Consider the following 20,372-nt stretch of genomic DNA (forward strand, 5'->3'; position numbering starts at 1 on the left):
GCTTCTCACTCTATGTGCTGTTGGCAAGAGCTGGGCCTAGACAATCCAAAATGACCTCGCTCACATGTCTGGTGTCTCAACCTGGGGTGGCTGGAGCAGCTGGGAGCTCTTCCTGCCTGAGCCTCTCTCTTTCTCTCTGTGTGGCTCTCTCCCCAGCAGGGTAGTTGGACTTCCTCACAACATGGCAGCTGCCTTCCAGGAGGGCAAGATGGAAAACTGCATTGTCCCTTAAGGCCTAGGCCGAGAAGCCCCAGAACAGCTCTTCTGCCACATTCTCTTAGTCAAAGCAAGTCCTACGGCCAGCCCAGATTCAGAAGAGGAAACATAGACTCTACTTCTTGATGAGAGGAGCAGGATGTGTGCACAGAGATGGTTAGAATGGTTGGCAGCCACAGTCGCACACAGGCCACCATAATGGTCCTCACGTATGAAACTGATCCAGAATCACCCAGGTCTATATGGATCTACCCAGCTTCCTTGCAGGGTGTGGAAGAGAGAAGGCTGGCAGGTTTCTCAGAGAAGCAAGTACTCCGAAGGCCTTTGGGGCTACAGCCAGCGTCTGCCACTGCTTCGGGAAAAGGGAAAGGGACTCAGGCTGGGCAGATCAGAATTGAGAAGAAATACTGTGTATCTCCAGGGAAAAAAGTGGCCGGGCCAGAGGGGAGGGTGTGAGTCCCACAGAGGGGAGATGAGCTGGGACAGCTTGGCGCTGGGCCTCGCTCCAGGGTGGGGGATGAGCCGCTCTTATACAACTGAAGGATGCAACATTTTCATGTTATCCTTCTTTTCCCCATAGTCTATTTAAGGACTGTTTCTCTCCTCCAAGGCTTCGTGTTGCAATTTCTTTCGTGCTTGGGTTTCGGATCTTCCACTGACAAGCCCCAGCCCCTAGAGACATCTCTTGCCTTGCCTTGTCTCACCACATTTGGGGACTCTGGATTTCAGCCCTGGGTTTGGCCACCGCCACATCCTCCCCCTGTCCCACTTTTCTTCTGGCTGTTTGTATTCAGTCTAGACGATTCATTTTGACTTGCTGATGCTCTGCCCTAGCCCAGGGCAACCACGCTGTGGTGGACGGAGCACTAGAGCTGGAGTCAGTTTAAAGTTGGTTTAAATTCTGGCTTGGCCGTTTACTGGCGGTGCATGAATTCGAGCACGTGATTCACCCTCTCTGAGCCTCCTGCTTCTCGTCGGCCAAGCAGAAATCATGAGCCCCATCTCCAGGGTGCCTAAAAGAAGGAAACGGTGCCTGGCAGTGACCAAGAGGCTTCGGTCCCTAATCCCTACCACAGACTCTCAGTTCCCTCCTTGCCCAGCCCTGTTCAAGTGTCTTCCCCGGTCAGCGAGCCCCTCCACCAACCACCGCGGCCGCTGCCGGCCTCACCCACCTCTACGGCCTGGGGATGGACCCCTCGGTCGCCTTGGCCTCAGTTTCGCAATGTGTCACTTGACAAATGTTAAGTAAGCATGTACTATGTTCCGGGCACTGTTCTAGGAGCTGGAGGTACAACTGAATGAAACAGACAAAAATCTCTGCCCTCCGTGCCTGGGTGGCTCAGTCAGTTAGGCGTCTGCCTTTGGCTCGGGTCACAATCCTGGAGTCCTGGGATCGAGCCCTGCATCGGGCTCCCTGCTCAGCGGCGAGTCTGCTTCTCCCTCTGACCTCCCCCCCTCATGCTTTCTCTCTCTCATTTTCTCTCTCAAATAAACAAATACATAAATAATCTTTAAAAAAAATCTCTGCCCTCACGTGTCGCCTGCATTCTAGTGGGGGCAAGGGTAGGGGCGAGAGACAGACAAAAGGGAGAGTAAACTTTAGAGCTATGTGGTCCAAAACAGGAGCCGCTAGCCACGCGTGTATATCGAGCACTTGAAACGTGGCCATTCCCAAATGAGATGCACGGTAGGAACAAAGCACACATCACATTCAAAGATTTCACACCAAAGAAAAGGGCAATCTTTCCTTAATAATTTGTACATTGATTAGATGCTGGAATGATATTTTTAGATACGTTGGGGTTAAGTACAATATAGTCTTAAAGTTTTAAATTCCCCTGTTTCTTTTTACCTTTTTAACTCTGGCTCCTAGAAAGTTCCAAATTACATGCGTGGCTCACATGGCACTTCTACTAGACACCACTATTCTAGAGTGGGTGAGAAGATGGCACACGTTATGGGGGAAAAGAACGGGTGATAAAAAGGAGGCTCGAAGTGCAGAGTGAGGAAGGGGTGTCAATTGTAGATGAAGTGGTCAAGGTGGCCTCCCTGAGAGGGTAACAAGACTTGAAGGTAAGAGAGCCCCACGTTGCCACGACTAGGAGAAGAGTGCTCCAGGAAGTGGGGACAGCCAGTGCAAAGGCCCTGAGGTGGGAGAGCGCCCACAGTCTGAGGAACAGAGAGGCCATAATAGCTGCTGCTGAGTGACCGGGGGTGGGGGGGGATCAGAAGTCATTAGAGTCAGGGAGGTAGAGGTCGCCCAGATGGCACAGGGCCTTTTCAGGCCATCGTATGGACTTTTATTTTGTTCTCTGAGTGAAATAGAGTCTCTGCACAGTTTTGAACCGAATGGTGACATGATTTAGCTCACATTTTCACAGGCTTACTCTGGCTGTAGTGTGAGAATCAACTTAAGGGGGGGGGGGGGTGAAAGAATTCGGAGGCCAGTTCAGAGGCTCCAGCAAATATCCACTTGGGATGACAAGAGCCCCTACAGCATAAGGCTGTGGTGTGGATTCCGTGTTAACCAATGGAAGAGCCGCCAGGTGCAAAGTGCTTACTGGATCAAAAGCTCTGTGGGTCAGGGAACTGGCCTGCCGTCCTCCTCACAGTGTAGCCTGCAGAGGCAGAAGTCGCCCCCACCCCTCAGCCCCTCCTCCTGGAGGGGTGCCACAGCCTCCTTTTGGTCTCCCTGCCTCCTGCCTGCCACACTGCTGGGGTTCTCCTTTTAAAACCCCTCAATTGCTGCCCCTCCCTGACAGGCCAGAGGCTCTTGGCATGGCATTGTAACCTCCCTGTGAGCTAACCCTGCCTAGCCCCTGCCTCCACGCCTCTCCCCTGCCTCACCACTCCCCACAGGAATCCCCCCTCATACCCTTGCTCATACCACGCCTTCTGCCTGGGATATCTGCTTCAACTGTCTCCCCCTCCCCTCCCTGTTCTATCTTCTCCTGCCCATTCTTCAAGGGGCTACTGAAAGGTAGTGTCAGGAGAAGACTCCCAGACTCTGCCACCCCCAATACATCCAAGCTGGACAGATGCCCCCTCACATGTTATATATCTTTCTATTCATGGATTTACAGTTTCTGGGGCTCCTCAGCCAGCCCCTTCACCAGGCCCTGGAGGAGTGGACTTGTCTTGTTGTGAGAGCACCCTTAGCCCTAGAGTGGTGGCTGGCCCAATAACTATGGTTTCCCCAATAAAAAGAGAGGCAAGAGGAAGTGGATTTGGAAGCATTGCTCATAAAGGCCAGAGACCTAGACAGCGTCTCCCCTCGCCGGGACCACAGCAGAGCAGGGCCTACGCAACAAGACAGGGCAGGGAGTCCTCTCAGGGGCCACCAGAGATGCGGGTCCATCTTCCAAGGGCTCAAGGAACTCCAGGACCCACTCTGTAAAATTTAATTAAACCCTGGGGCCCCATGAGCACCGCCTTGCCTCTCCCAGCCTGCTGCGGCCGAGGCCCCATAGCCAACCTCAGCCCTCTCCTGTACCCCGGGCAGCAAGCTCAGACACATGGCCAGTTCCTTCCTCGACCAAGGGACTGGGCCTGGATCACGTGATTCCTGAAGGCAGCACTGCTCACTGCAGGCCCTGGCTCCTGTCTAAGGTGCTGTCTCTCTCTCCCCCGTTGCAGAGCCCCTCCCCCACCCCCGACATCATGACAGAGGGTGAAAGGGGCCCCCCAGGACCCACTCAGCCAGAATGGAAGCACTGTGGCCCCCAGCACAAGAAAGTGGGCCACCCCATCACCTGCATACCCGGGACCCCTTTCCCAGACCTAAGACAAGTACCATTTTCCCCAAGGGAGGAGGAAAAAGGGGCAGGAGGGAGTGGAATAAGGACCCAATGGAGAAGGAGAAACCAGGAGGAGCTTTGAGATCAGAATTAAATTCTTTAATACAAAATGCTTTTTTTAAGATATATCTGTATTTCTTTGTTGTTGTTTAAAAATAAATATGTACTACGGAATATCTCGAAAAACTGTACTAGAGACAAAGATGTGATGTTAATATCTTTTTCCCCCACAATTATTACGGATAAACAGTAGCACCAATAAATAAATGATAACAAATATTAAAATTAAAAAAGGAGAGAGATTTAGTATGTAGAATTCTCTATTTTTTCTTGTTTTGTTTTTACATATAAAAAACAGAATAGCAATGTCTATTTTATCAGAATCACATATATACATAAACATATATATATATATATACACACACACGCGCAAGTTGCCAAATATATATATGGTATGTAGACGTATATTGAAACCTTATTTCAAAGGAATGTGTGGTGGGGAGCCAGGGGAAAGGGGAGGGCAGCGCTGAGTGTTAGCAAAATTAAATACCTGTTCAGGACAAGCTAGTGACTGTCACCGATCAGGGGAGCTAGAGATTGGAAACATGAATCTTCGAACACAAAGACCAGTACAAATAAGAGCGCAAGAGACAGCAAGAGAGAGATACATCTCATAAATAGTTGAAATTAAATATTAACCAAGAATACTGAAAAAAACCCTACTCTTTAATTAAATTAACTGTTTTAATTTCTAATTAAAAAGGGATATTAAATAAGTACCATATATAAAACACTTTCTCTGCCTCCATGGTGGGCACGTGGATCCTGCCCTGTCTCTCTGTGCCGCGGGAAGGGTCAGGTCTGGGGACAGAGGAGGGTGAACCACTCACACACAGCCAGCCAGGTCTCCTGGGGGGACAGAACTAGTGGTTTCAATGGTCTGAGGACATCAGGCCCTCCTGGGCTGCACCCGGGAAGGGGAACGGGGAGAAGGCCAAGGCAGGAGACCCTTCTTCCACCAATGTCTCTCTTCTTTTCGCCAGGACGTCTGTCGGCGGCGGCGCCCTGGGCATCTCGGGAGCGAGGGAAAGAAGAGTAGGTGAAGGCTGCCCGGTCTCCTGAATCTTCTGGGCAGTGCCCCTGGGGGCAGGATGCCCGTGCAGGCTGCGGAGAGGATCCCCAAAGTACAGCAGTGTCCTGAGGCTCCCCAAACTCTGGGTCAGAGCCAGTGTCCTCGTCCCTGTACCTGTCGTCTGTCCATTTGACTCGGGGTAGAGGCTTGGGGCCAGGGCTGGGTTTGTCGGTGTTCCCAAAAGCAGGCCAAATTTGCCCCCTGTGCCCTGGCCGCGCACGTTCCTGGGCAGGGAAGGGGACCCTGGCCTTCCTAAGAGGGACCGAAAGATCATGCCAGAGTCCCCCCTCCCATCCTCTTCCCTGTTGGGATCTGGGTAGAGACATTCTCCTCCCAACTCAAGTCCACAGCAGTCAAATACATCCAGTGAAGACACCAATAACATTAGCAATGTTAATTTAAAAAAAGAATATATATATTTTATATATATATAAAATATATATATTTATTTTTATATATATAATATATATATATATAAATGTATGTATGTGGGTGGGTGTGTCTAAGGAATCCCAGAAATAAAACTCTCTAATCTTCCGGGCTCGGTGATTTAGCAGCAAGGAAAATAAAATGGCGATCCAGTTCCAAGAGGGACCGTGCTTGGTCACCTGCCCGGGAATGCTTCTGCCGGAGTCGCGCCCTCCGGACCCAAAGTGCTCTGCGCAGAGTCTCCTCTTCCTTCATTTCAGGTTTCTGGATTAAGGATTGTTCTGGTGACGGCGATGGTTGGTGTGGTGGTGGTGGCGGCGGCGTGGTTTCTGTAGCGTTCTGAATCAGGCTTTCCTGGTGAGAGGTCTGGTTCCCGAAACCCTGAGGGAGGCTCCTTCTTCCAGCCCGGCTCACCGCCTGGGCTTGTCACATCTGCGGGAGATGGGAAACGGAGGCGGGGGTTAGGGCCAGGCGCGGGGACGCGGTGGTAAGGCAGGCAGCCTCCCCTTCCCGGGAGCCCCGAGTCCTGCTGCAGAGAGGACGGCAAAGCATGGCACTGCCTCGAGGAGCCCAGCGTGAGGGGACAGCCAGCCCCTGCCCACGGAGGGGGCCCCCTCACCAGAGCGGGAGCTGCGTCCAGGGCTCCCCTCTGCCCTCCAGAGCTTAGGATCTAGTCGAGACAAGACAAGGACACGGGGACACGTCATCAGAGGCGACAAATGAATGCGTGCATACTCAAGAACAGTCCCTGCTTGACATTTAAGAGCTGATGGTGACCGCAGTTGGACCGAGTTAGTCAGCAAAGGGTGCCTGCAGAGAGAGGCGCTTCGGCTCTGCCTCTGTGGGGCTGGCTTGCGGAGGAGGGTGGGGACAGCACCCTGGCCCAAGGCTAGGGCTGGCTGCAAGGGACGGGCTGCTCCCGGGGAAGGGAGGGGAAGCCGGCGAGGTCATGAGGGACGCATGTCCCTTCATCGTGCCCTCCCTCCAGGCCTCGGCTACAGGCCTCGTTTCTTCAGCATGCGGGCTGCAGCGGGCCCCGGGTACCAGGCTGCTGTGCAACTCATGGGGGAGGCGATCACTCGCTGTGCCGCTCCTCTCCAAGCAGAGGGGAGCTTTCGTGTCAGGCCCCTGCCCCTGGGACTGATCGCCTTTTCCCTGCTCTACTATGAGAGGTCAGAGCGGGGCCCGCCCTTCTGAGCGCCTAGCAGTGGGCATCCTAAACCCCCAATTTGGGATCCTGAAACTCCCCCATCCAGGGGAGGTCTCTGGAGGTTAGGATGGCTTCTATTAGCCCCCAGGTCACTTCATACACCGTATCCCAGACAGTCTCTCTGCAGAATAATCACCACAGAAAGCCTGCAATGATAAAGCCCTGGCCTTCCCTGAAGTCCCTGGGGCATGTGGAGACCCCTCACTGGGCCCTGGAGTTAGGCAGAGCCCCTAGCCTAGCACTCACATACACTTCCTGTCTTCACGCACCACTGAGACAACAGAAGCCCCCACCAGGGCCTGGGCCCCAGCATCCCTTGAACATCCACAGCCATAGGAACATGGGGGTGGGGAAGGCAGCCACATTCCAAGGACAATGTTAATGGAGCATCTGGGCTAGCTGGGGGCACCCTGACCCTGCCTGGGAATCCCCATATAAGCCCCCCTCCCTGGGTGAAACTCAGCTGGCCCCAGAGGGCTCCCAGCCTTTGAGCAAAGGCCAGACTGGTATAAACACCATTTAAGGCATCGAAAGATTGCCAGCCGGCCCGGCCCGGTTCTGTGCTCCTGACCTTACCCCCTGAACTCAGTCCTGTATTCGCTTACATACTTGACACTTTTTAAGTCCCCACTGTGGTCAAAGGACAGACGTACAAATGCCTGGAGGGTCACCCGGGTGAAAAAAAGCCAGGGCCTCCCGTGAGGCGTCCCGACCCGCCCATCCTGGAGGCATTAGGAAATACGTGGGCTGTTTGGGCTTGTCGCCATGAGCACTGGAGTATTAAAGATATCTAGTGTCCCCCGAATGTTAAATCTCCCACCCACCCTAAACCAACAGCAGGAGCCCGTGCCCTCGGGGACCCCAGTCTAGGAGGGGCTCACCCCCTGCCCCCGTGAGAGACACTGAGGGGATGAGAGGCCCAGCAGCAGTGCAGACTTCAAGGGGTGGTGGCAAGGCCCCCAGGAGTGTATGAGCTTCGTAGACGGCAGCACCCCCCACACCAAGAAGGGCCCTCCGTATTAGTAGCGAGGTACTAATAACAACATCAGGACCGACAGCCACCACAGGACACCGCGGGATCACAGGACACAACACTCAGCCTGCGTCCACACCGTCACATGAAGCCACACCAGGCTACCCCCTCAGGCAACCAGGACAACCTCTGAACAGGCCCCGCCAGGCCCGGCCAGCGCCCGGCGCCCACCGCAGGGGCCTCGCAAGCAGAGAAGGCAGCAGTCAGTCACCAGGCAGGCAGCTAGAAGCCACGCAAGCAGCTGGCCCCTCTCTGATGCGTGTGCGTGAGCTCGCACGCTCGCGCGCTCTCTCTCTCTCTCTCTCTCTCTCCCCATCTCTGTGTGAAGCCCCTCTCTGACTCGCTCGCCCTCTGGGAACCAACCTGCAAGTACGTTCGTTTAACTCAAGCTGCCTCGCCTTGCAACGCGAGTCTGTGTTTTTGCAGGAACATTTACAGGTCTGCGGATCTTGTACAAACAAATGCTTTCTCCGCTCTGAGCAAGGCCCACAGGGACTGCAAAAAGGCAAAAGGAAAGACATCTAAGCTAGAGCGTCAGCAGAGAGAGAGAAAAAAAAACCATGCAACACCCCCTAACAGTCGGCAGCTGCACCCCCACCCAGCTCGCCGGGCCCCTGCCCTTCCATGCCCTGGAAGGGCCCAAGTGCTGCAGCGGAAGACAGAGAGAGCGGCGGGAAGAGGCAGCACTGGCTGGGAAGCCCGCCTGCGGGAAGAGGCAGACACAGACGGGCAGACAGTGCAAGGAGAGGGCCACTGTAAGGGGCTGCTGTCCCGTGGGGACAAGTACAAGTCTTGGGCCACAGGGCCCCAGCGGCTACCACCCCAGAAAGAGCACATCTTGACTCTTCACCTGCTGGGGACAGCGAGCCAGGCCGCCCTCCCCCTGTGCCAGGGCCCAGCCCGGGCCCCTCCAGCAAAGGCGGGCTAAAGGAGGGCACCACGGCGGGCCAAGCCCAGAGACAGTGTCCCCAGCCAAAAGCCCCACCACAGCCTCCAACGCAGAGGAGGAGCCTCCAAACCTACAGGGAGGCTTCTGTGGGTGCCGTGGGTGGGACCAGAGCAGAGGGTTCCCCTCCGGAGGCCCCAGGTCCACAATGAGGGGCTGCCAGAGGGTGCCTGACCCCACCCGGCCTCCTCCTTCAGCTAACAACAGGCTGCCTCGCGTCACTCGCGCCCCTTCCTCGCGCCACGTCTGCCTGCCCCACCAGCCTCAGCTTCCAGACAAGTGCAGAAGCCCCGAGCAGTAGAAACCAGTCGGGTGAGCAGGAACCGGAGCCTGGCACCCTTGCCGAATGGGCCCGCCACCAGTGCCCAGTGGGTGAGAGAAAGGCGGTGCCCAGCCAAGCCGGAGTCCCCTCCCCGAATCCTCCAGGCCCACTCTGCCCACCCGCCCAGCCCAACCCTGGACCGGCCACGCCGCCACCGAATCTAGCCACTGGTGCCAATTAGTGGAGTGAGAGTGAGAGAGAGCCGCTGCGGGGGGAGGGGGAGGAGAGCAGGGGGGTGAGGGCGGGAGGGGCACGGTGAGGGGGTCCCGCCGGCGGGAGTCTGACTGGGGGCCCGGGGAGGCTCCAGGCAATGAGACAGCGGAGGCACCACGTACACGCTCCAGGGTTTATACCGGGATTTCTTGCGCTTTCTTTTTTGCCCCTTTCCCTTTCCTCGAATTGATTTTCTGGAAAATAAAAAAACAGAGACAGACAAAGAGAGAGCAAGGGGGAAGGGGAGAGGAAAAGAAGCAACCAGGAGGGCAGGGTTCAGGACGCACTCCCTGGACCAGGCGTCGGGAGGCCGGCAGGCTCCAGGAACGAGCCCGCACACGCACACGCACACGCACACGCACACGCACATGCACACGCGGGCTGGGGCAGCAGGCGCTCAATGGCTCCTTCTTCTCCCTTCAGCCACCCTGGGGTGGCCAACCCAGCCTCCTGCAATGCTTTGCAAGGGGAGCAGAGGCTGGGTGGAGGACACAGGACCCAAAGGCCTGCGTGCTCGTGGCAGCTCCCGGTCCTAGGCAGGGGGCAAAGCCCTGTGGGCAGGCTCTATGGCCAGCGGCCCCGGACAAGTCTGACCCTGAAGGTCAGGGTGGGGAGGCGGTTGGCTATAAAAGGCAGGCCAGAGTTCGGAGAGACCTGACTTGATGGGGGTGGGGGTCGGGGCCCAGGCTGTGCTTCGGGCACCTTCTGCTTTCATTTCCAAGTGCAACAGCAAAGGGGTCCCTCCGGGGGCCCTGCCTCTGCAAATCCCGGTGTGGGAGAGCGGCTACGCCGGGAGCTGGCGCAGACCCAGCGGCCACATGAAAGGCGCCAGCCTGCCCAGCCATCACCTGGGCCGAGAGGCGGGGATGGGTGTCCTCAGAGCCCCAGGCAGGCGGTAGGGTGGGGTGGGAGTTAGGGAGGCATGGGAGGAGGGGCCTGGGCGTTACTTGGCAGGAAGTTCTCTCCCCAGCCTGTCAAAGCCTGCTACAACATCTCACCAGACTCTCTTCCGAGCCCAGGCGAGCCCCCCACTCTCCCTGTGGGCAAAGCAGACATTTGGGAAACGGGCAAGGGGGGCAGGCTGAAGCCTGTTCCCCTCAAGGGAACCAGCACTCTCCACACCTGCCAGGCCAGAGGATGCCCAGGATGTCTGCCACGGGGGAAGAAATGAGGGGGAAGGGACTGAGGAGAGGGGCAAGACTACTCCCCTAGGAGAAAGCACTGGGAAGAAGGAAGGTCTACACACACAAATACACACACACACACACACTCTCTCTCTCTCTCTCTCTCTCTGAGCCTACTCTCCCAAATCACTGCTCTGGGAGCCACAGAAATCCTGGAAGTTAGGGACTTAGGGAAGAGGCAAGAGGTTGAGGCCTCGGAGCTTCTGTGTCCCCAGAGCTTTGGGGGCAGACGGGATGGTGAGGGAGGGGAGGGAAGGACACAGGTGCTCTCTCTCATTCTCTTTCCCTGCAGGCTTGTTCCCTTTGCTTACCGGGTCTTGAAGACTCACTGCCCCCAGACTATGCCCCTGGCTCCATCCTGACCCAACCCTCCGCACTGAGCAACTAGAAGCCTCAGAAAATGGCCAACAGTCAATTCATTTCTGCCTGGCCAGGGAGGGCTGAGTGGCTCTGGCCCGCCTCACTCCTGCAGGAGGGCATCACCAAGAAAACATCTCAGCCGGCCCCCAAGTCCAATCGCACCACCACAGCAACCACCTGAGAGACCGTCTCCCCTGACACACAAAGGCGGGCCTCTCTGCCACCCACTCCCTCTCCCTGCTGTGGGGGGTGGGAGACTGGAGCAAGCCGGGGAGCTGGTGTCCACGCGGCCCCCCAGCACACCAAAACTGCAAGACCCGGCCAGGAATGACCTGGAGACCTGGAACGCGTGGTCTCTCCCACAGGAAGCTCCAGACCAGCCTGGGGTTTTGCCCCTAATTCTAGAGCCAGAATCCTCGAGTTGGCTCCATCCCCCTACTGCCACCACAAGTCTTTGTGAGGCCAGCTCCCTGACCCAGTAAAGCCATCAGATCCCCTGACAAGAGGAAGCCAAGAGCCCCAAACCAAGATAACCGGCCAAGGAGAGGGAGAGGAGCTAAAGTCATGGCCACTTACTTTTCTTGCCTTGCTCTATCTTTCTTTGGTCTGCAGCGGGCAGAGAAAGAGAAAAAGAACAAAACAGAGAGAAGTTCAGACGGTGACGCTAACAAGGGCAGTAACATACCATTTATGGCACAAATGCAGTGTTAATCCCTTTACGTAAAACAACTCACTTAATCCTTCTAACAACGCTATGAGAGATAGCCTACCGTCGTGCCCATTTGACAGATGTAGAAATTGAGGCACGGTGAGGTAAAGTTTAAATGCCCAAAGGTTCCACAGCTGGAAGGTAGAAATGGCTAACGAGTGGAACACGCGTAACCCTCCCGCCGTCCGCTGAACAGACGAACCCAAATCCGTGACTCCGTCCTCACCTGCATTCACATTTGCTGTGCTGTAGGAAGCTCATCTCCCCTATGTGCTGGCCTTGATGAGGTTTGATCCGCATAATCTAGAGGGAAAGGAAGCAGATCACAGAGGTTAGTGACCCAGCCAGCCATACCCAGATGGGACACCCCATGGCTCTTGCCACTCAGCACCCAGGGGTTCTACAGAGCAGGGGTGGGGGGTAGAGGGAGGAGGGACCAGGGGCTCTACCAGAAAGAGCCTCAGGCCCACCCCACCTCCCCCGACCCTGCTGACCCCAAGGAGCCCCCGCTCTTCTTGAGGGCAGGCACGGCTGCACGGGTTGGCCAGGCTGGGAATTCGGGTCCTGGGTTCTTGCCGGTCCCCATCCCTCCCCTCCTGTTATCCCCTCTAGGCCTCACCCTGACCCCTAGTCGCTACCCAAGAGCCACCTTCCCTGGGATCACGGAGCTCCCTCCCGCCCTGTCTAGGCTGAGATGTGCCCTGTCGCCGGGCAGCACCAAACGACCGTCTTTTAACACTCCATGCACCAGGCTCAGCCAGCACCCCGAACAGAGCCCCCAAGGAGGAAGGGCCCTCTTCCTCCAAGACAGGAAGAGGGGCTCCTGTCACAGGTGTCAGCCCCTCCTGAGCCCAGGGGCAAAGGTCAGGGAGAAGGAGGAGGCAGCAGGGACCTCCAGACCAGGAAATGCAGGCATCTTTTTCTCCAAAGGGGGCAAGACTCCCCACAACTCCCCCTGACCGACTCAGGGGCAGGAGCTGAGCAAGGCCAGTGTGGCTCCTCCTCTCACGAGTTGCCCAGGAAAGGGCCGGGAGCACCTGTTCCCAAAGTCTAACCCCACTTCCACCCCACCCCCGCCCCCGCCCCCCTCAGATGCCCACCTGCATGGTGATGTTGAACTCCTCGGTGGGCACGCACTCCAGGCCCTCGTCATTACAACAGCCCGCACACCGCATCAGGGGCACGCAGGACGGCTTGAAGATGTACTCGATCTCGTCGGGGTACTCCTGGAAGATGTCCACCAGGGTCTCGATGGGACGGCAGTAGCTGCGCTGGTAGACGTCCATGAACTTCACCACTGCACGGGACGGGGTGACACGTCAGCCCAGCCGATCGCGCAAGAGACGGCTGGCCCCTAACTCCACCGAGCTTTAGACGGCAACCCCTGTGAGAGGTACCCCTACTGGGCCAGTTCTTCCCAAGCTCTAGCTTAAGTCCCTCCAGCTGTGGCCGACATCCTCCCCTGAGCTTTCCACCAGGGGCGCTGATGAGGGTCTGGGTTCATTCCAAAGACCACACGAGGTTGTCGGGCTCCGAGGGAGATGGGCTGCCACATCTGATCCCGCTGCCTTGCCACGACCGCTGAGCCAACTCTGGTCAACCCTGATGCCAGGGCCCAGTCTGAGGAGGAGTATACGTGTCGGGGGGGGATCTAAGTTGCCCATGAAAGGAGGAAGAGCCAGCTTGGCAAACCTGCTCCCCGTTTCCCTACGCCCTCTGCCACACCACGCACCACACCAACAACCGTCGGATGAGGACTTATTGTATGCTGGGAATTTGCATGACCAATAATCCCCCCCACGTGACATTACGAGGTTCCAATAGGAACCCCATTTTACAAAGGGGGAACGGGAGGTTCAGAGACGCTGAGGAACTTACCCCGGGCCCGCACTTTCATTAAGTGGTACAGTTAAAATCAGCTCTCACATCAAAGCCTTCTCAAGGCAAATCATGCGGAAGTATTGGGAGGGGCACTTTGCCACCTGCCGGACCCCTCCCCAGACACAGGCTGGGGAGGCGGCAAACATCAGCCCAGGGGCCAGGCCTGCCTGGAATCAGCAGGTGGCAGTGGGTGGGCACACGAGGAAGGCCCTGCCAGCCACCGATAACCCCGCCCAAGAGGGCAAACTGCTTGCATCATGGAAAAAACGGTGCTACCACTGCAGCCATGGAGCATTTCTAGAAGCTGCTCTGGAGGGAAAGCAGGGTAAAGACAACTTCCCAGGCTGGCCGTGGAGCCTGCGGTGCACTGGAGCATGAAGGGGTAATTCTAGGCCACAGGGGCAGGGCTCTTGAGAACAGATACACTCAGGACCTGGAATGAAGACTCTAAATTGTGGCCCAGCCTGCCACTCTCCATCACGTACACACGTACACACACACACACACACACACACACACACACACACCACATGGTAATCCTCTCCCTGAAATGTCTTTCCCCCACCTAGGAGGAAGAAGCACCATCCAGTCCGTGAAGAGGTCCAGGCTCTGGCCATGACTTGGTGTGACCTTGGGCCAGTCCCTCCCCTCTCTGGGCCTCAGACTGCACATCTGTATAAGTGGGTTGGGTGGATCTCTAAAGACACTGAAACTGAGACTGAAAAGTGGGGCTTTGTCTCCTCCTTCCGGCCCCGAGAACAAGCCCTCCTTCTCAGCCCAGGTAACACAAGGTCCCGAACCTCACTAAGGCATCCAAAGTAAAGGAAGATGAGCCTGGGCGGGGCGGGGGGGGGGGGTGTTGAGGAGAATTTGGGGAGCTGAGGGGAAGGGAGGGGAAGGCCATAGGTGTGAAAACAGCTAGGGCGTAGGTGGGGGCTCCCAAGCCAGTCCCTGGCCTGGTCTGAGATCTACTTCCCCTATGCAGACAACAGGCACAGAATTCTCCGCCACCCTCAAAAGGGTTAAGGTGACGCACCGTCAAAAAGAGCATAAATGAGAGCAGGGATCTGAAGAAGCCCTTTTTAAGCCAAGTCTATATCGAAGAAGATGACTAATGAAGAATTCTTGACCTGACACTGTCATGGGGCCATAAGGCCCCAACCAGGACAGGAAAGCAGAAAGGTCTGGTCTGGGCTATGGCAGTTGGTAGCTGAGGGTAAAAAGACACAGACTAGGAATTCCTTGGGAAAGCTTCCTGGAATTCCCAAGGGCCGAAGGAGGGAGGTCCAGGGAGCAACTTCTTCCATACCCCTCGTACCCCAGCCACTGCCCCCAAGGACCTGGCCTGCTTTTGCCCGGCCCAGGGACATATGTCGACTCCCACAACAAGCTTTCTTGCTTTCCCTTATTCCTTGAAGACAATCTTTTCCCCCAGCAAACAAAGACCATTTGTCTTGCCTCTCCCAGACCCCAGAGACCACCAGGAGGCCGATGGGGGGGGGGGGTGCACACTGGGATCCAGGAGTCTCTGAGCGACACAGGCTGTGAAGTGGCCCAGGTCCCAGGCCAAGGAAAGAGCTCCTGAGTGAAGAGGGAGGCAGAACCGGCTGGGCATCACCACTGGCCCAGGGAATGCAAACACCACCCCTGGCCACCACCCTGGGCCACAGTGGGTTTGGGTCTGGAAAACTCGCCTGGAGGAAGACCCCAGGGCCTTCCCTCCTCAGAAGTGGGGAGCTGGGGGAGTGGCATGGGGCACCCCTTCCCCCAGGCTGGAGCTGAGGCCACATTCAGTCTGGGGGGAGAGCCAGGGCTTCCCTAGAGAAATGGGAGGATCCCGTTTCCAAACCACAGAGGAACAAAAGGCAGGCTGACTCTTAGTTGGGCAGGGGGCGGGGCACCTGGGAGCTTCAGCCAGCCCTCTGCTGGCCCAGGAGGGAAGTTCACAGCACCCAGACCTATCCCACCCGGAGGGCAGGGGAAGACTGCAGAGCCTTCTCTTCACCCCCAAAGGAATACAGGCAGTGGAGATGGGGTCTCAGGAAGTAGGCCCTCTGTACCTCCAGCTCACGTACAGCCAGACTGCTGGACGGTCAGGGGCACAGCCCCCTCCACGCAGACCCCACAAGTGTGGCACAGCTGGGTTGGATGTGACATAGACTCTCCATCCTCCCCTGGGGGCAGGTGGGACAAAGGACACCTCCCTGACACCTGGGATCTTCGAACACTGTCTTCCTGGCCTGTGCTCAGGGCTCCCTCTCCCAAATAAAATTTTACTGGAAAGAGCAGAAGGAAAAGGCAACAAGTTCTATTTCTAGCAGAGGCCTGAGTAGGAAAGAGAGTCCTCCAGAATGAAGGGTGACTCTCATGGTGCTCCCTTCTCCCCTTTTGAGCCCCATTCCTGAACCCCTTCTCCCCTCCCCCACCACCACAGACCTGAAAGAAAGGAATCAGGCCTCCCCACCCATCCCCTGGGGAGACGGGGTACCCTTCCAAGGCCCAGAGGGACTCACCTTCGTGGGGTTTGTGCTCTCCTTCTGCCATGGGTGCAGCCTGGGACCACTGAGGACAAAACAAAGAGAAAGGCATGGGCATAAGCAGGGATGCAGAGGCCCAGCCACCCGCCTGGCCGGCAGCCTCTGGCTTCTCTGGAGGCTTCTGAGTGGAACAAGGCACCTGCCCGGCTCCCCACAGCAGAGAGCATGCCCAGCACCCCCGCACTGCTCCAATTATGAAGGAAGAGAGAGACTGACCACATATGGGGGGTGGGGGGTGGAGAACTGAAAACACAGGAGGAAAATACCAGAATGCTGTGCTGTCTGGTCCCCGCCCCTTCCCCACATTTCCCTCCCCGCCCCTCACTGGCCCATTGCTGAGTTCAGTGAATTTTCTCAACCCCCCGACTCCCTGGTCCAAAGCCACCGGTAAGTAGTAAGGTCAAATAGGAGGACAAATTTGGACTGGGGCAGGAAGGAAGGACTGGGGGCGAGAAAAACAACATGGTGACCTTCTCCTGCTGACATGACAAATACCAGGGTGAGCTGGTGGTGCTGGGGAAGGAGGGGGGTGCAGAGGAACGAAGGGCACCAACCACCCTCCCCCCGCCCCAAACTCCTCCGTTCTTGGGAATATTCAGCAAATATCCTCAGGTATATTCAGCAAACCCACAGGTTGCCTAGAAGGGGAAAACCAGGGAGGAAACCCTGGGGGAGGGGAGAGCCCCATTTCTCCCAGCACACAGACCTCCCGGGAGCCTGGATGTATCTCCTAAGCCCCGAGCCTCACACTCCCACCTGTTTCCTGGTTTCTTCTCCCTCCCGGACTGGGGGGTGGGGGTGCCAAGTCCCTCTCACCTAGCTGGGCACTTTCCCTCAAATGCAACCAGGAAAGCCTTTATGCCTTAGCACTGCCCAGCCCCTAGGGGGCCCCCTGCACTACCCAGGCCTGAGGCCTCCCCTAGCCCTCCCCATCCCTCCCCACCCCCACCAGATCATTCCTCCCCTCCCCAGAGGCTGTGAAGGTCAACATGCCCAACCATGTGGGCCTGACAGCTCCAAGCAGGCAAAGGCTTCTCCCAGCCCTTCCAGAGGGCCTTCGGTTCTCGCCAGCTGCCCACCCCGCCTGCCCTTCTTTGGGGAGCACATCCTGAGCAGCAGAGCTGTACTCTAGCCCGTGGAACTACAGACCCCACTGACAACGTCTGGCTGGCTGGCTCCTTCCCACACACCTCCAGTGCACTCCGGTCCCCGAGCCTTGCCCCTAGGGCCAAGGTCAGATAACAGTTTCCAGGATACCAGCTGGGCAGCCTCCCACAGCAGCTCCCTCAGGGACCCCCCGGGGTCTCCACCTTAGCCCCTGGCCCATCTCCACCATACCCCCTGGTTTCCTTCTGCCAACATTCTCCCTGTGCCCTCCACTCCTCATGGGCCCAACAAAGAAGGGGGACAGAAATTTAACCCCCTCCAAGGCCAGGGGGCACTGGGAAGGGCTGTTCTGGGCAGGGAGGGGCCAGGTGCCCTTCTCTGGGGGCCTCTGAAGGTCATGCCGTGGCCAGGCGGCCACTCCTCCCCCCCCCCCACTTGGAGGCCTGGAGCCAAGGCCTTTGTGCCAGGGTCTGAGGCACCCAGAGTGGCAGCAGAGACCCCAGCCCACTTCTTTCCTTCTGCCCCTCTCCAAGAGGAGACTCTGTGGCTGACGGAAGGTGTAAGGGAAGAGGGTAAAGCACACCCTAGGTGGCTTTGAGAAGCAAGTTGGGTGGGCAAGTTGTGGAGTTCCAAAAAACCACCTGCTCTTGCTCCAACACCCCATTTCACCAGGACAAAGTGTGTTTGCAATGCTGGCAGGAGCTCCTTCCAAAGGTGGGGGGGGGGCTGGTCCCACAATGCCCACGTCACAGCAAATTTTAAGCCATTTTTCCAAAAAAGTGTAAAGTGGAGTAATGACCCTCTTCATTCCTCCCTTAGCCCACCCCCATAAAAGCTAAAGCACAGCTCGGAAGTGTGGGGGAGGGGAGCGAAGCCGACTGTCACCAAGTGGGGACTTCAGGTAGTCTGACAAAGCACCAGAGTAGGCCCCTGCACCCTGACCTCTGATAGCGATCATCCTTTCCCTGGCCTCTGGGGTCGGAGAGGGGTTATACGGGTCTTCTCGGCTGAGGGAGGTAAAAAATAGAAAGGTGGCAGGGGCTTCTCTCCACGTCAGGGAGGAAATGGGGAAGGGGCGTCAAGAAATCCCTCCCAGCACAGGAAGGTGGGCTGCGGACGGTGGGGAGAGGTGTGGGGTGGTTCTCCCGGTCCTCCGGCTAGGGATACCTCGAGAGGTCACCTTCCCGCGGAGGGCCGGCGGGGGGAGGGGCGCCGCTCACCGCCCGGGGCTCCCCGCTCGGGGCCGCCGAGGCTCCGGGAACACGCGGCCGGCCAGGCCCGGGCTGATGTAATCGGCTCCGCGCCGCGCGCGCCCGGCCGGGCGGGGGAGGGCGGGCACCGAGCGGGACGCGAGCGGGGACGGGCGGGGGTGCCTCCGCGCAGGTGGCCCGGCGGAGACCGGGGGTCCCCTCGGCAATCCACCCCGAAACTTTTCTCAAACTCGTAGCGAGGGCCTAAGAGATCGAGCGGCAGTGACAGCAAGCCCCCGCACTCGTCCGCGCCCTGCCCCCTCCACGCTCTCTGCCCTCCCTCGGTCCAAGGTCCGGGCACCCCCCTGCCCACTGGGCTCCGGCTCCCGCCCCCGCTGCCCGGACTTCCAGTCCGTCCGGGACCAGCGGCCAGGAGCAAACTTCAGCAGCCCGCGGCAGCGCAAGCCCAGCCCCCTCGGCCTCCTCCTCCGGCTCCCGCCCTCCGCTGGTCGGCCCAGATCGTACGTGCGGTGACTCTGGTGGGTGGGCAGGGCCCGCGTGGGCGGTGAGATTCTATCCGGGTGCCCTCCCACCTAGCGCGCGCCCCCTCCCCCTACATGTACGAGGATCGAGGGGGAAGCCGCGCGCCCGGTGCCCAAGGACCCGCGTGGGGTACGGAGCCCCCACGCGCGCGCTCGCACGCACGTCCCCAGCCGGGAGAGGCGCTCGCAGTGGCCCGCGACGCCTGGTGGGCACGGCCGCTTACCTTGGCATGGTGGAGGTAGAGCAGCAAGGCAAGGCTCCAATGCACCCAAGAGAGCAGAAAGTTCATGGTTTCGGAGGCCCGGCCGGAGCCGGCGCGGCTCGCGCTCCCTCTCCGGCTCGGACTGCGGGGCGGCCCGCTCTCTTCGGCGCCTAGGCTGTCTCCTCTTCCTTCTGGAGCCGAGGCCCGGGCCAGGGCCTGGGGCGCGCGCGCGGCTGGAGCACTGTCTGCGCACACAGCAGCCTCACCCGTCCATGAGCCCGGCTTCCGAGCGCCGAGTCGCCACCGCGGCCCCCTCTCCTCTTCCTTCTCTTCTTCCTCCTCCCCCTCCTCCGACTGCGGCTCCTCCCGGCCCGAGCTAGCACTTCTCCCGGTTCCGCTCGGCTCGGCTGCCCCGGCACGGACCACGGCTCCTCCGGAGCGGGAACAACCCAGAAGTTGGACGAAAAGTTTCACTGCAACGCCGCGAGCCCCGACCCCCTCCACCCCGCCTGCAGGCGCGGGCTCCGGCTCTTGCCCGCGGCTCGCCGCCGCGTCCACCCTCGGCAGCCGGCCGGGGAGGAGGTGGGCGCTGGGGCGGGGGGCGGTGTCTGTCTGTCTGTCCGTCAGCGCTGCTGGTCCGCTGCGGGATCCCGAGGGGGAGGGCTCACGCCGCGCTCTGGCGGTCACCCCCAAAAGCAGGTCACTCACTTTGCTCCTGTCCCTGTCGTTGCTCGCTCGCCCGCGCGCGCTCTCTGACCCCGTCTCTCTCTCTCTTCCTCGACTTCTCTCTGGAGCTCTTGCTACCTCTTTCTTCTCTCTGCTGGTTTCCAAAATCCGAAGTGATTTGGGGAAGTAAAGGAGCAATCTCCCCAAACGGTCGGCCCGATTTAAGCGGGGAACGGGAAGCAAAAAATAAATTAAAACGGGAAAGAATGTGGATTTTAAAATTGCTGAAGAAAAAAAGGAGGAGGGTAAACCCTGGATAAATGAATATCAAATTCCAGTGCGGAGCCCCCTGGCTGGTGACCCCGCCGGTTCGTCCGCCTCGCCGCTGCGCCTCCCGACCCAGCGCCGCTGCCGCCGGTTGCACTCGCCCCCCGCGCCGCGGCCTCCTCGCAGCCCGGCTGCCCCAAGCCTCTGCGCTCCTTACCACTAGCGGCCGCTTAAAATAAGGGAGGCCCCGCCCTTTGGCACGCCCTGGGGGCGGGGACAGGCCCAGTCGCAGCGCCTCTCCGACTTCCCCGCGCGCCCCTCGGGCCTTCCCCTGGGACGTGTAGCAAAGCCTAACCCCCCCTCCCCAGTCAAGGAGAAGCTTGACCCCCCAACCAGGTTCACAGCCTGAAAATTGCCCCTCCGCCCCC

General features: G+C 58.4%; 1 protein-coding gene across 1 annotated transcript; it reads right to left on the reverse strand.

Annotated features, from left to right (window-relative positions):
* Nucleotides 1–4,097: 4,097 nt before the first annotated feature.
* VEGFA (vascular endothelial growth factor A) lies at nt 4,098–20,004 on the reverse strand (the record flags this gene model as incomplete). Its single annotated transcript, XM_045804633.2, has 8 exons — nt 4,098–6,006; nt 8,181–8,312; nt 9,421–9,492; nt 11,419–11,448; nt 11,778–11,854; nt 12,652–12,848; nt 15,946–15,994; nt 19,033–20,004. Coding segments are annotated over 8 exons (1,551 nt in total), but the record flags the coding sequence as incomplete, so codon positions are not given.
* Between the last annotated feature and the right edge of the window lie 368 nt (nt 20,005–20,372).

The sequence above is a fragment of the Ursus americanus genome, chromosome 29 (genome assembly GCF_024610735.1).
Source record: "Ursus americanus isolate L20-20 chromosome 29, mUrsAme1.1.p, whole genome shotgun sequence".
In the NCBI taxonomy this organism is placed as follows: Eukaryota; Metazoa; Chordata; class Mammalia; order Carnivora; family Ursidae; genus Ursus; species Ursus americanus.